This window comes from Papaver somniferum, chromosome 1, assembly GCF_003573695.1.
Source record: "Papaver somniferum cultivar HN1 chromosome 1, ASM357369v1, whole genome shotgun sequence".
Taxonomy (NCBI): domain Eukaryota; kingdom Viridiplantae; phylum Streptophyta; class Magnoliopsida; order Ranunculales; family Papaveraceae; genus Papaver; species Papaver somniferum.
In genome coordinates, this window is record NC_039358.1 from 124650225 (window position 1) to 124662172 (window position 11948).

The 11948-nt window shown below is 39.8% G+C and overlaps 2 protein-coding genes across 2 annotated transcripts; one reads left to right on the forward strand and one right to left on the reverse strand.

The window, feature by feature from the left end:
* The first annotated feature begins 619 nt into the window (after positions 1-619).
* On the forward strand, positions 620-2997 carry LOC113299442 (AT-hook motif nuclear-localized protein 25-like). The gene is made up of 2 exons (XM_026548462.1): positions 620-1075; positions 1226-2997. The coding sequence occupies exon 2, from the start codon at positions 1502-1504 to the stop codon at positions 2474-2476; it is 975 nt and encodes a 324-aa protein (XP_026404247.1). The 5' UTR covers positions 620-1075; positions 1226-1501; the 3' UTR covers positions 2477-2997.
* Positions 2998-3607: 610 nt separating this feature from the next.
* Positions 3608-7426, reverse strand: LOC113299449 (thioredoxin reductase NTRB-like). Its single transcript, XM_026548469.1, has 2 exons — positions 6324-7426; positions 3608-3983 (listed from the first exon to the last, which is right to left on the reverse strand). The coding sequence occupies exons 1-2, from the start codon at positions 7357-7359 to the stop codon at positions 3913-3915; spliced, it is 1107 nt and encodes a 368-aa protein (XP_026404254.1). The 5' UTR covers positions 7360-7426; the 3' UTR covers positions 3608-3912.
* Positions 7427-11948: the final 4522 nt, after the last annotated feature.

Genomic DNA, 11948 nt, shown 5'->3' on the forward strand with positions numbered 1-11948 from the left:
TAACGACCATTTGTTTTGTACCAGATGAGAAACAAGTTCCTTGGATAAAATGAATCTAAAGATCTAAATGGTACATGAACACCAAAGCAAAACCTAACTTCCAGTTTGCTTGATCATTTCATCTTATCTGTACTTAGTCAGAAAGATCACTAATTAGTAATCACCGTTGGCTTTATAATTGGTTCAGCCCCTAGGATAGATAGCAGTGACTCTTGTTGGAAATGGCACAACACAATCCAGTACATCTTTGGATAAAAACCACTAAAAGGAGTCTAAATTCATGTAATGTACAGTGATTATCTATTGGCTAGCTACCGTCCATATAGTGGTTCCTCTCTTTTGCGCATCTTCAGGTTTAAGTGCTAGCTAGCCTAGCTTGCTTTTCTTAAATTACTTTTTAACAAACTAGTAATATAATTGGAGCGTACTTAATTAGTATAATATTAATAGTAACAGGTAGTATTCAGATATGAGATTAATACTAAATATTATTAATCATCATCATCAAAACCTTAACTAGAAAATTATTACTTTAATTATTTAATTAACTTTGTAGTGTTCTCCTCCCATATGCCTTGGCCTTTGGAGTTGTAATAAGCTTTTTTATGTCTTCTTCTAATCTTTTCTTTCTCTCTCTCTATCTAACTATATTTTCTAATCTTCATCGATATCATATATATTTTCTAAGCTGATCATATATAGTCCTTGATTTGATATCTCTCTCTTTCAAAAAAACCGGATATAATTAATATTGTTCCTTCTCTCGAGGGAATAGGTTTTATGATCATCACATATTATATTTCAGCGAAAAACAATTAACTGTTGATAGATCGTGGAGTGTGTAGTACCAATCTTGAACTTGTATACAAGTTATCTTCACTAGTACTACTTGTTGAAGAAGAGTTGTGTATATATATATATAGCTCTTTTGTTACTCATTAATGTGTGTTTGAGAGAGATAAGATCTTGGTGATAGATTTCTTTGAGTACTAGCTACTTCTTTATTTCGTTTCATCTGCAGCATCAAAACGAAGAAAGATCGAATCTTAATCCTTTTTCCGAAGCACGGTAACAGGTAGACTTATATATATATTACCTCATATGGATCGGTTTTAGCTAGGTTTTCATTTTCATTAGAAACTTATCATCTTATGTATTATTTGTTACGTGTTGGATCTCTAATATATTCTAAGTAGAGTTTTTGGGTTGTCGGTTGCCATTGAAGCTGGATTTATGTGAGTTTCTTGAAAGATTCCAATCATATATAGCTGGCTAGTTTGTTTGTCAAAGATAAATATATAAAGATTGAATTTTAAGATAAACTCAAGGACGCGAGTCAAAGGAATAAGTAGTTTCTGGAGTTCATCATTTAGATAGCTAGAAGGAGTAGTGGCCGGCAGTGATCCTAAGGATCAAGCAGATCATCTATCACATATATAGTTCAAGGAAACACAAATAGTTAAAGCTGGCAAGCAAGTGGTGGGAGAGGGTAGATGGGGGAATGGCGGGTTTTGAACCCACCGGTAATCCAGCGGGATCTCATCGCTATGTTCATCAGCTCCTCAGGCCTGACTTAGACTTGCAAAGCAGATTATCACAGCAAGCAGGCCACAATATTCCAGAATCCAATAAAGACGGTTCTCCCGAACAAGATCATCAACATCATCTTCATCATCAGATTGAGAAGCACGAATACGATGCAGCAGCCACAACTAGCTCTGGTGGTGGTGGTGGAGGTGGGACTACTTCAAGCCGTCGCCCTAGAGGTCGTCCAGCTGGCTCAAAGAATAAACCGAAACCTCCCATATTTGTAACTCGAGACAGTCCAAATGCTCTAGGATCGCATGTCCTTGAAGTATCATCCGGAGCTGACATCGTTGAGTGTGTGACGAATTATGCAAGACGGCGGGGACGAGGTGTCTGTATTCTCAGCGGAGGTGGTACAGTTGTGAACGTGACGCTGCGTCAACCAGCAGCAACTCCCACTGGAGGTGTCGTTACATTGCACGGGAGATTTGAGATTCTTTCATTATCAGGAACGGTTCTTCCTCCTCCTGCACCTCCAGGAGCTGGAGGTTTGACAATATTTCTGTCCGGTGGGCAAGGGCAGATAATTGGAGGAAGTGTCGCTGGTCCATTGTTGGCATCAGGTCCAGTGGTGTTAATGGCAGCATCGTTTGCAAATGCTGTATTTGAACGGTTACCATTAGAAGTTGAAGACTCACCTGCTGCTGTCCAACAAGTCCAGCCCGCTGCTTCTCAATCTTCAGGTGTCACAGGTGGTGGTGGTCAAATGATAGGAGGCGGTGAAGGTAGCGGTGAAGGCGGTGGACGTGGTAGTGTAAGTGGTCATTATAATTTGGGAATGAATTTGATGAACAATAATAGTAGTAATTATCAGTTACCAGCAACAACAACAGCTGGAGATGCATTTGCTGGCCATTGGGGTGGTAATGCTCCAAGGCCTCCCTTTTGATGATGATGATATAGTGTGGTTACAGTGCTAGTACTGTTGCATGGGACTGAATGAAATTAAGATCTTCTATCATGTATTGATTGGAGATCCGAATAAAGGTTTATTTATCAAGCAAATTAAGCTTAAATTCTTAGGAGGGATTTTGAGTTTCCTAGCTCTATACATATATATAAGCAGCTGAGACCAATCCCATCCATCATGGAAGGTACGTACAACAATGTGGTGAACCAGGAACATGAGTTGGATCGATGGTGCATGCAAAACGTTTGAACAGAATTTTCAAGGTCATCGCTAGGAGGGTTCAATCAAACTAAATGAAATTCGTGACAGTGTGTACAAGCTGTTCGATCCATACGCAGGCATGGTTTTCTTTTTTCGGACATCTTTCTTTTCCTTCTTCTTTTCCTTCAAATTTTCTTGGATTCTAGTTTCTTGGCGTTGGTAATTACTGATGTTTGTTATTTGTTTCTTGCATTCCCATTTCTTTTTGAAGTAATTAGTTTTGCACTTTGTAGTTGGTAGCAAGTTTTGCACTTTGTAGTTGGTACCGAACTAGTACCAATATTTTCTCATTTAAGGGTCTTAAAAGACTCAAAATCCCCCTTCATGTAAGTTTTTGTGGGGAATGACTATACTAATCACTACCTTTTGCTTCTGTCTGAACTCTAAAGGACAACACTAATGGCAGAAGAAGAAGCTAGCGAGAGCGAGAGAACTTGCCCATTTTCCAATATATTGGAAAACTATGCATAAATGCATCAAAATTAAGGATAAAATGTTGGAACTTTGGAATCTTTAATATTTTGTAACTTCAAAAAATAAAATTTGTACAGGACGGCATGGAAGATTCCTTCGGAACTCTGCATGAGTATGAGAACTCCACTCAGGCCACCAGGATCAAGTCCAGGAGCAATACCAACCATTTAGACTGGTTATTCAAAACTGTCAGGATCTATTACATTTTCCCAGAGCAAACATTTCCTTCATCTTTTTTAGGGTATAATTTTTGAGATAAAGATCTTGTAACATACATGCATTATATCCGTTTCTGATGTTTGCCAACGTTGCAAATCTTTTGGTGCTTAATGATCTTAAAAAACTGAAAAATGTACCAATACAGAATGCAAATACGTAAGACCAAATAAAAATTAGGATATAGTTTTGAATATAGGTGCAGTTTGTTTCTCAGGTCATCAAGTTCATTTTCAACAGTACCCAAATAGAATTGACACATTCAATCAATGTGAAAGCTTGATAAAAGTTAAAAATAACTTTCAAGCTGAGTTAATAATAATCTAAACAATGACGGAATTGATGAGAGGTCACACATGCATGGATTTGGTGGTTAAGTTACTGCTGTTTTCTATTCTTCCACACTACAGACTGCACTTCTTCATTGGAGTGGTTTTTGGTTCCTTTGAACAATCTAGAGCTAGTCAATCGCTCTTACCCTCCTGAGATCCAATCTCTTGCAGGTAATGTTCAGCTTCAAGTGCTGCCATGCATCCTGTGCATAATAACAAAGATTTAAAAACAGTTTCCTCAACATCAAGTAACGAACCCAGTAATGTAAACGATGAAAATTCCCATTAAAATGTTACCAACACAACTCAATCTTACTAAGACTAAGAACAGTTCCATGATGAAAGAATTAGACAGACATGCATAGGGCAACAGCATAATGTTTTCAAGCAAAAAATGAAACAACAGAAAAACTATTAGCCACCAAACGCATAATGAGGCCATTTGGATTCTTACTAAGACGAAGAACAGCTCCTTTATGGAAGAATCAGACACACATGCAGAGGGAAACAGGATAATGTTTTCAAGCAAAAATGGGAAAACAGAAAAATACTATAAACCAAACTCATAATGAGGCCATTCTGATCCTATACCAGTCGATGTTTTAACGAATCAATGAGCATTCCCTTGCAATCTGTGGGTGTTTGAACAAAAATGAACTAGAGCTTAGAGGTTGCCTATCGAGTCATCGTGGTGATTTGAATAACCAAGCAGCCATATTAAGGGCATTCCTCTAATCTCTCACTTACCTAACCATACCTCTAAAAGTGTACGTGAAAGGGAAAAGAAAGTGGCACAACTAGAATGGAAATTCCAAAAGTATAAGGATCCTTATGGTGAACTATGATAAATACAATCGAAGAAGGAAACGCACAATCCTAACAAATGTTTTGTTCTTGTAGTGTCCCTTGTCTTATACTTCAATTTTTATTTATTTCTTTGCTTTGTTTTTTGTTTTAGAAGCTAAAATTGTGTCGTGACATTCTACTGTGAATATTATTTGTTTTGATGTATGGGTTCCTTCTACTATTCCTCTCCCACGATACCCAGCTTAGAGCATCCCAAAAGGGAGTTACAAGTCACCAATATAAGGGAGTCGAGGAGTTCCAATTGGGGATTCCTAACCTCCCAATCCCTTGAAAACAAAACACCTAAGAACAAATTCTCTTACGAGAATGGGGTATAACTACAGCCCAATGGTAGTTTAGTAAATTACAACACTGTTTTAGCCATAAAAAAACAAAGTGGATAGAAGACATATGAGAGAGTATCATGCTCTTTTTTCTCTTTTCAGCACAAAAAGTCACTCGGATCATAGTTCCTAACATGACTGTCAGATTGATCGTGGTTTCATCCCAAAGGTTGAGTTTTCCATTTCCCTTCCTCTTGCCATACAGATATTTAGGGGTACGGTTCTTGTGGATGGAAGAATGGATTAGGAACTCTAACGGCGTGTTTGGATGGTGGGAAGGGAATTCTATTCCCAGGAATCCTATTCCCTAAAGAGAGGGAATCCTAAACCCACCATAGGTTTTAAATTCCCTTACTTTTTGGGAACCGCCCTCTATTCCTATTTACCGAACATGGGAATTGAATTGTATTCCCAGGAAACCGATCCCATTCCAATTTTTGGTAAGTAGGAATAGAGAATGGTTACGAATAGATTCCCAAAAAGTAAGGGAATTCAAAACCCATGGGAGACGGTGGGTTTAGGATTTCCTCTCTTTAGGGAATAGGATTTCCTCTCTTTAGGGAATAGGATTTCCTGGGAATAGAATTCCCTTCCTACCATCCAAACACGCCATAAGCCTCTAAGTTAGGCCAACCCACTGGCAAGCTTGTATTGATTAAAGAATCCATCAAGGGTGCTCAGGATGTACTTAGCAGAACATTACAATAAAGGTGTCACTTAGTTCTATTTGTGGACTAAATTTCACCTCGTGCAATTTGAAGGTAGCAGACATTGAGATCTCTAAAGCAATGTTTTTCCTTGCTCTACATGTCATTTACTATCTAATTATTAAGACATGTAATATATCGTGACTTGATACAGGAATCGTTTCAAAATCATGAAATTATTTTCCCTGACAAGTGACAAGGAACAGGGATAAAACAAATCTATAATTAGCTCGTCCACTGCAAAGCTCAATGACATAGAGGAATTCGCATTTCTATTCTCATTCTGTACAACTAAAGACATGTTTGTGGCTTAAGCACGGGAAGTGATCCGTTCAATTCGAGTGGTCAGCTAAATTCTACAGGTAAGTCCATATACCAGTAACTTCACATTGGTACAAGAAGTCTAATACTAGCACAACTTTAATAAGAACAAAGTTCATACCAAAGAGCCCTGCAGCAACAAATAGGCTTTGTGCTATTTGATATCTACAGCTCTAACACGAAAATGTTATACAAAATAACTATCCATTTCCTAATTTCAATTTGGGTATCCATAATCAAAAACTCACCAAAATAGATTATTTCCATGCCAATATCTATCAACTGCAATTGCAAGTATAATAAAGAATGAGTAACTTGCACTAACCTGATCCAGCAGCAGTAATAGCTTGCCTGTACTTCTTATCTTGAACATCACCAGCAGCGAAAACTCCCTTAACACTAGTCAGAGTTGTTCCAGGCTTGGTCGCCACATATCCGTCTGAATCTAATTCCAACTGCCCATCCAAGAACTTGGTAGCCGGCTCGTGTCCAATTGCAAAAAATAGTCCTGAAACATCCAAATCAGTAGTTTCTCCACTAACCAAATTCTTCACTTTCAAACCCGCCAAACTACCTTTACCCCCATCACCACCTTTCGCTTCTACCACAGCAGAATTCCAAATAACTTCAATCTTTGGATTAGCCATAGCCCTATTCTGCATAATCTTGGATGCCCTAAATACATCCCTACGGTGAATGATATAAACTTTAGAGCCATACTTAGTCAAAAAATTAGCCTCCTCCATAGCTGAATCACCACCACCAATCACAGCCAATGGTTTATTCCTAAATATCGGCGCAGCTCCATCACAAACAGCACAAGCAGAAATCCCACGGTTCCAATACTCTTCAGATCCAGTGAATTTCAGTTTCTTAGCCACAGCTCCAGTAGCTACAATAACAGCATCCGCTATACAAGTTGTTTTATCAGTAGTGATTTCAAAAGGGGTTTTAGAGAAATCAACTTTGTTAACAGTTTCAGTAATGATTTCTGTTCCAAAACGTAACGACTGATTCCTACAACGATCCATAATTTCAAACCCTAGAATTCCATCAGGAAAACCAGGAAAGTTTTCAACATCGGTGGTGGTTGTAAGTTGACCGCCTGGTGCAATATCATTTGCCATCCACCCTTCAAACAAGACTGGTTTGAGTTCTGCCCTAGCTGCATAAATGGCTGCTGTATGAGCTGCTGGTCCACTACCAATGATGCAGACACGAGCTGTTTTGAGCAGGTAATCATCCGCCATGGCTGATACTTTTGGTGGTGTTGTTGAGATAGTAATTGCTGCTGCTGATGTTAGGGTTGCTAGTCCGGCGAAGCTTTGAAATTTCTTCAGTAGTGATCTGAAGCTTCGCATCTGCCCTTCTCTCTCTGCTTTGTGATTGTATGTCTCTCTTTTGTGGACGGCTGTTGGGTTACTATTTTATAGGCCTGCTTTGTGATTTTGGGGCGTTGAGCTTGACACGATGAGTTGTCAGGGTTTATGGTTGAATTCAGTACGAGTGTCTCATTTCATTTGTGTTCATATTGGGCTAGCGAGACAAAAATTAACAAGTCGGCAGCTACTATGAAGTGGTCTAGGGAATTATTTCTTTCACTTTCATACCTTACTTTTTGTCACATCTTCGGATGCCCCAGCAATTTTCTGCGAAACTCTAACCCGGCAGTACAGATGGTTATGTGAATAGCTTCACCCAATTGCACTTCAGCCTTATAAGTTTGTACCAATACAAATAGCTAACTCTTCAGGTTTATCAGCGGAAGTCTTTAGCCTTCTTTCTCTTCTCTAAACTCATCAAATGCACCCCATAATACATTCAATGCATGCCATACTTTACCAACAACAATCAGCCAACAAAGAACACTTAGAACATGACACAATCAACTCTTTTATTGCATCAAAGGAAAGAAATACAAAACTTGCCCACTTGGGGACTTACACAGATTTGTTCACCCTTGAACCAAGCCTTAGTCTTACAAAAACTCTCATATTCACTCACGTATGCAAACTCACTCTCACATATGTTCTCCTTAGCAAGCCTGCCGAATTTTCCCAGCCTTAGGACTATTTATACAGCAGATTTACTTGGCCAAACCGTGCATAACCGTTACACACGCATGGGACAACCATTTGTCCCATAGAGCAGTTCTGTAACCGCGAACAACTGTGCCAACTGGCCAGTTCTCCTTTAACTCATGCCAATCGTCCTACACATGTTCTCTAGCAGTTAGAACTCTTCTCCCACGCTTATAAACTTCTTTATAACCGCTCCTCTTCATCACGCATCATTGGCATGCTTGTGAAACTTGTAACTGACTTGCAACCGTCACTTGAGCCGTATTGCGCCACTTGTTTTGGCATACTGGATTCTGCCTTGCGCCAACGTCCATCCCTCTTGGACCTGCATGCTTATCATTCTAGACTCATGCACGGAAAATTCTTAAGCTTCAAACACCGGGGACAGCTCCTTAAGCTCACTCTAGTTACTCATGCGCCATTTATGCTTCACTACGCCAATTAGCTTGACAACAACAATGCAACTCTTGCATTGCCAACTTGTTTGCACTATTCAGACTTTGGCCCTGCCTTGAACTAATGCATAGACTAACTCTTAGTCTATTCCACACTTCTTGCATCATCCTTGAGTTTGGGCCAATTCAATTCCATGGATATGCATCCATGCCAACATCGCATGTTGCATCTGTTACTTTGGCCATGTCTTTCCTTTCCTCAATGAAGCTTCATTGTGTCGGCCAATAAGCTTCATTCCTTAGCCAAATGTATTTACAATGTAGTGCTGCACTTGCACTTCATTGGCCTTGTGGGTTTATGCCATTCCCGACACTTGCCAGTATATACAGTAATACCGCTATTATGGCTTGCGTTGAACTATTATAGCTTGTGTTGCGCTATTATGGCTTCGCATTGCACCATTACGGCGGGACTCTGACTTGTCCTGCAACTATGTAACGCGTAATCATTGTGCGTCACTTGCAGTACCGTAATAGACCTCCCCCACCTAATTCGTTGAACGCCCTCGTTGAACACAACCAAGTATACATGATATACTTGTTCTTCGGCCTTGTACACTTCTGAGCCACTCTCAGAATTCAGCAAACTTATTTGGCCTTCGTTCTTTCCAAAAATTTTATGCCTAGTACCAAATGCCATCACTTAGCTTACTGCTTTGCCATTGATCTCATATACTTGAGCCACTTCTCGGCGTCGTGCACTACGCTTACGCTGCTACTCAAATCATGCATCAATACCCAAATGAAAACTTGAAATTCTTCTTTAGCCAACTCCCTTTAGCTTGAATTTCGTCTTGAATCACTTACGCCTAAGTGTACGCACCGAATGATTCTTCCCAACTTGATCAATATGATTATTGCCATCGTCTTCCGACTTTGCATTTTATTATACTCAACATGATAAGGACTTATAAATGACTTGGCCTCGTTTTCAATCAATTTTGCTGACAACCCTCCCTTGAACTGTTGTTCTCCGCGATCCTGATCAAGCACGTCACAAAGTAAATAGGGGTGGTCATTGCATAAGACACCCGTATTCCATACTTCATGCCTTGCCAAACTCTGATTATGCAAACTTCATTCAAGAACTCGTTTCTCTGAATGTGGCCATCAAGTATAAACTCTTTATACTTATGCCATGTTGCATACCCGTACTCGAATGACAAGTTTTCTTTGCTCAACTTCCATGCGGCAAAATTATTGAGTCGCACAGCCCATTTAAAACTGTGACTAACTATCTCTTGGACATATTATTAGCTAACCCTTTAGCTGTCCATATGCCATGCCTTCAAAGCCAATATGTCTCCAAATACTTCTTTGAACTGCATTGCTACTTGCCTGGAAAATGTGTATCTTTCTTTAAGGCCATGAGTTCCACCCAACTCATGCTTGTTGACAAAATGATTTCTAACTTGCTGTATTGCTTGCATTGTCGCGGCCCATCTGCTGTCGTGCCATTTTGCAATCTCCCAAATAGCAACATCACTTCTACATCAACTAGGACCCTTGTCCTATGCTTTGCTTATTAGCTTTCAACTTGTCTTGTCATTGCATACGTTAGGCTTAGTATGCTACTTGCAGCATCTCCCCAATGAACTATCTTTACAACGTAAATAAAGAGACAAGACTTTAAAAACGAAAACACCTTCATTCATTACTGCTCTTACATGACAATACCATGTACCATTACATGATTGATCCATTTGATCACTTTTGGAAAGCTAAAACTTCATCAACAAAGCAACTTGCTTACACCAAAGCAAAGTATATACAAACTTGAAGACTCGAATAAAAGTCTGTACAACCAAACTCTACACACAGAGTTTGTAACAACCAACAACTCAAGCTACACAAAACAAGGCCAAAAACTCTCTTGTTTTGGCATCAAAGTGCTACCAATGGAGACAGCAACACTTACTTGTTTTTAGCTTAGTTTCTTTTGTCGAAGTGAGCGAGAATCTCGCTACGAGGTATCTTCCTTGAACCTTCACTTCGTCCTTCACGAGTCTTGCTGGAATGATCCCCATAATAATCCCCAACTGATGCCTTGAGTTGCGCCGTGAGTGGACATCTTCTAGCGAAATGCAAACCTTTGCAAATGAAACATTCCCTATACTTCCGGGCTGAAGGGAGTAGTTCCTCTTTCTTAGGTTCATGCTTATGCTTACTGCCAACAGATTTTCCCTCCCTTTGGCTTTTCCTTCGCAACTTTGCACATCTTCAGTCGTTGTGCTATTGGCAAGCTCTCTTACCGTCTGCATAGCCATCTGGATACTCTGCACTTTCCGCTTCTTAAGTTCAGCAATCACACTTGAACTTGCGCCAGCCAGAAATTGGAACATCTGATCTTCTTCACTCATACCACGCGTCTCTTGCACCAATGCAAAGAAGTTTTCAGCATAGGCCTGTGGTGTACCCGTCATTTGTAGCCTACGTAAACTTTCTCTTGCATACCAAGCACCATTGCTCGGCAAGAACTGACATCTCATTCCATCTTTCATGTCATTCCAAGACATAGGATTGGCATAACCAGCAGCTTCATCTTCTTGCATCATAGTTCTCCACCAAACCTTTGCATCACCACCAAGGTAATTGCCTGCGAGAGTTACTTTTTGTCCTTTCCCAGTTCTATTCGCCTCAAAGTATGCCTCAACGTCATACAATAAATTCTCAATTTCTCTAGTATTTCTGGAACCTGCGTAAAATCTTGGCTCGGAGTCTCGACTTGAGCTTTCTCCATGCACATTTGCTCCTACAAACATGCCGGTACTGATTAACCCACGAATGCTTGCCACTTCCTCTGATATTTACTTCGCATGGCTTGTTAGTATGGTCTTCATGTCACTGGATTGCACCTTCAATTCAGTCATTTCAGCATTGGTTTCACAACTTAACAAGGTTGCGTCGGACACCTTGTCCTCGACTGCACCTACCCTTTCGTCAAATTCTTTAAACCAATCTGATGTTCTTCCTTCAAGTATGTCTAGCTTGCCTTTATATTCAGAAACAGGAGGGATATCAATGCCATCTGCACTGAAATCAATGGTTATATCACCAAGATCACCATATTCCTCAAGCTGATCGAACGTACCCGGTAGTTCTTCTTCGATCATCATGCCATTAGAACTCATTTCTAATGCAATACTCTGAAAATAACACGCCACTTACTTGCTCACGGAAATTTGCTTAAGAGAGAAAGAATTTCTAGTGTATTATCCAAAAAATACACTCAAACTGTGTACCAAACACAGCTATGATACCCGTACTGTCACACCTTCAAATGCCCCAGCAATTTTCTGCGAAAGTGTAACCCGACAGTACAAATGGTTTTGTGAATAGCTTCACCCAATTGCACTTCAGCCTTATAAGTTTGCACCAATACAAACAACTAACTCTTCAGGTTTACCAGCGGAA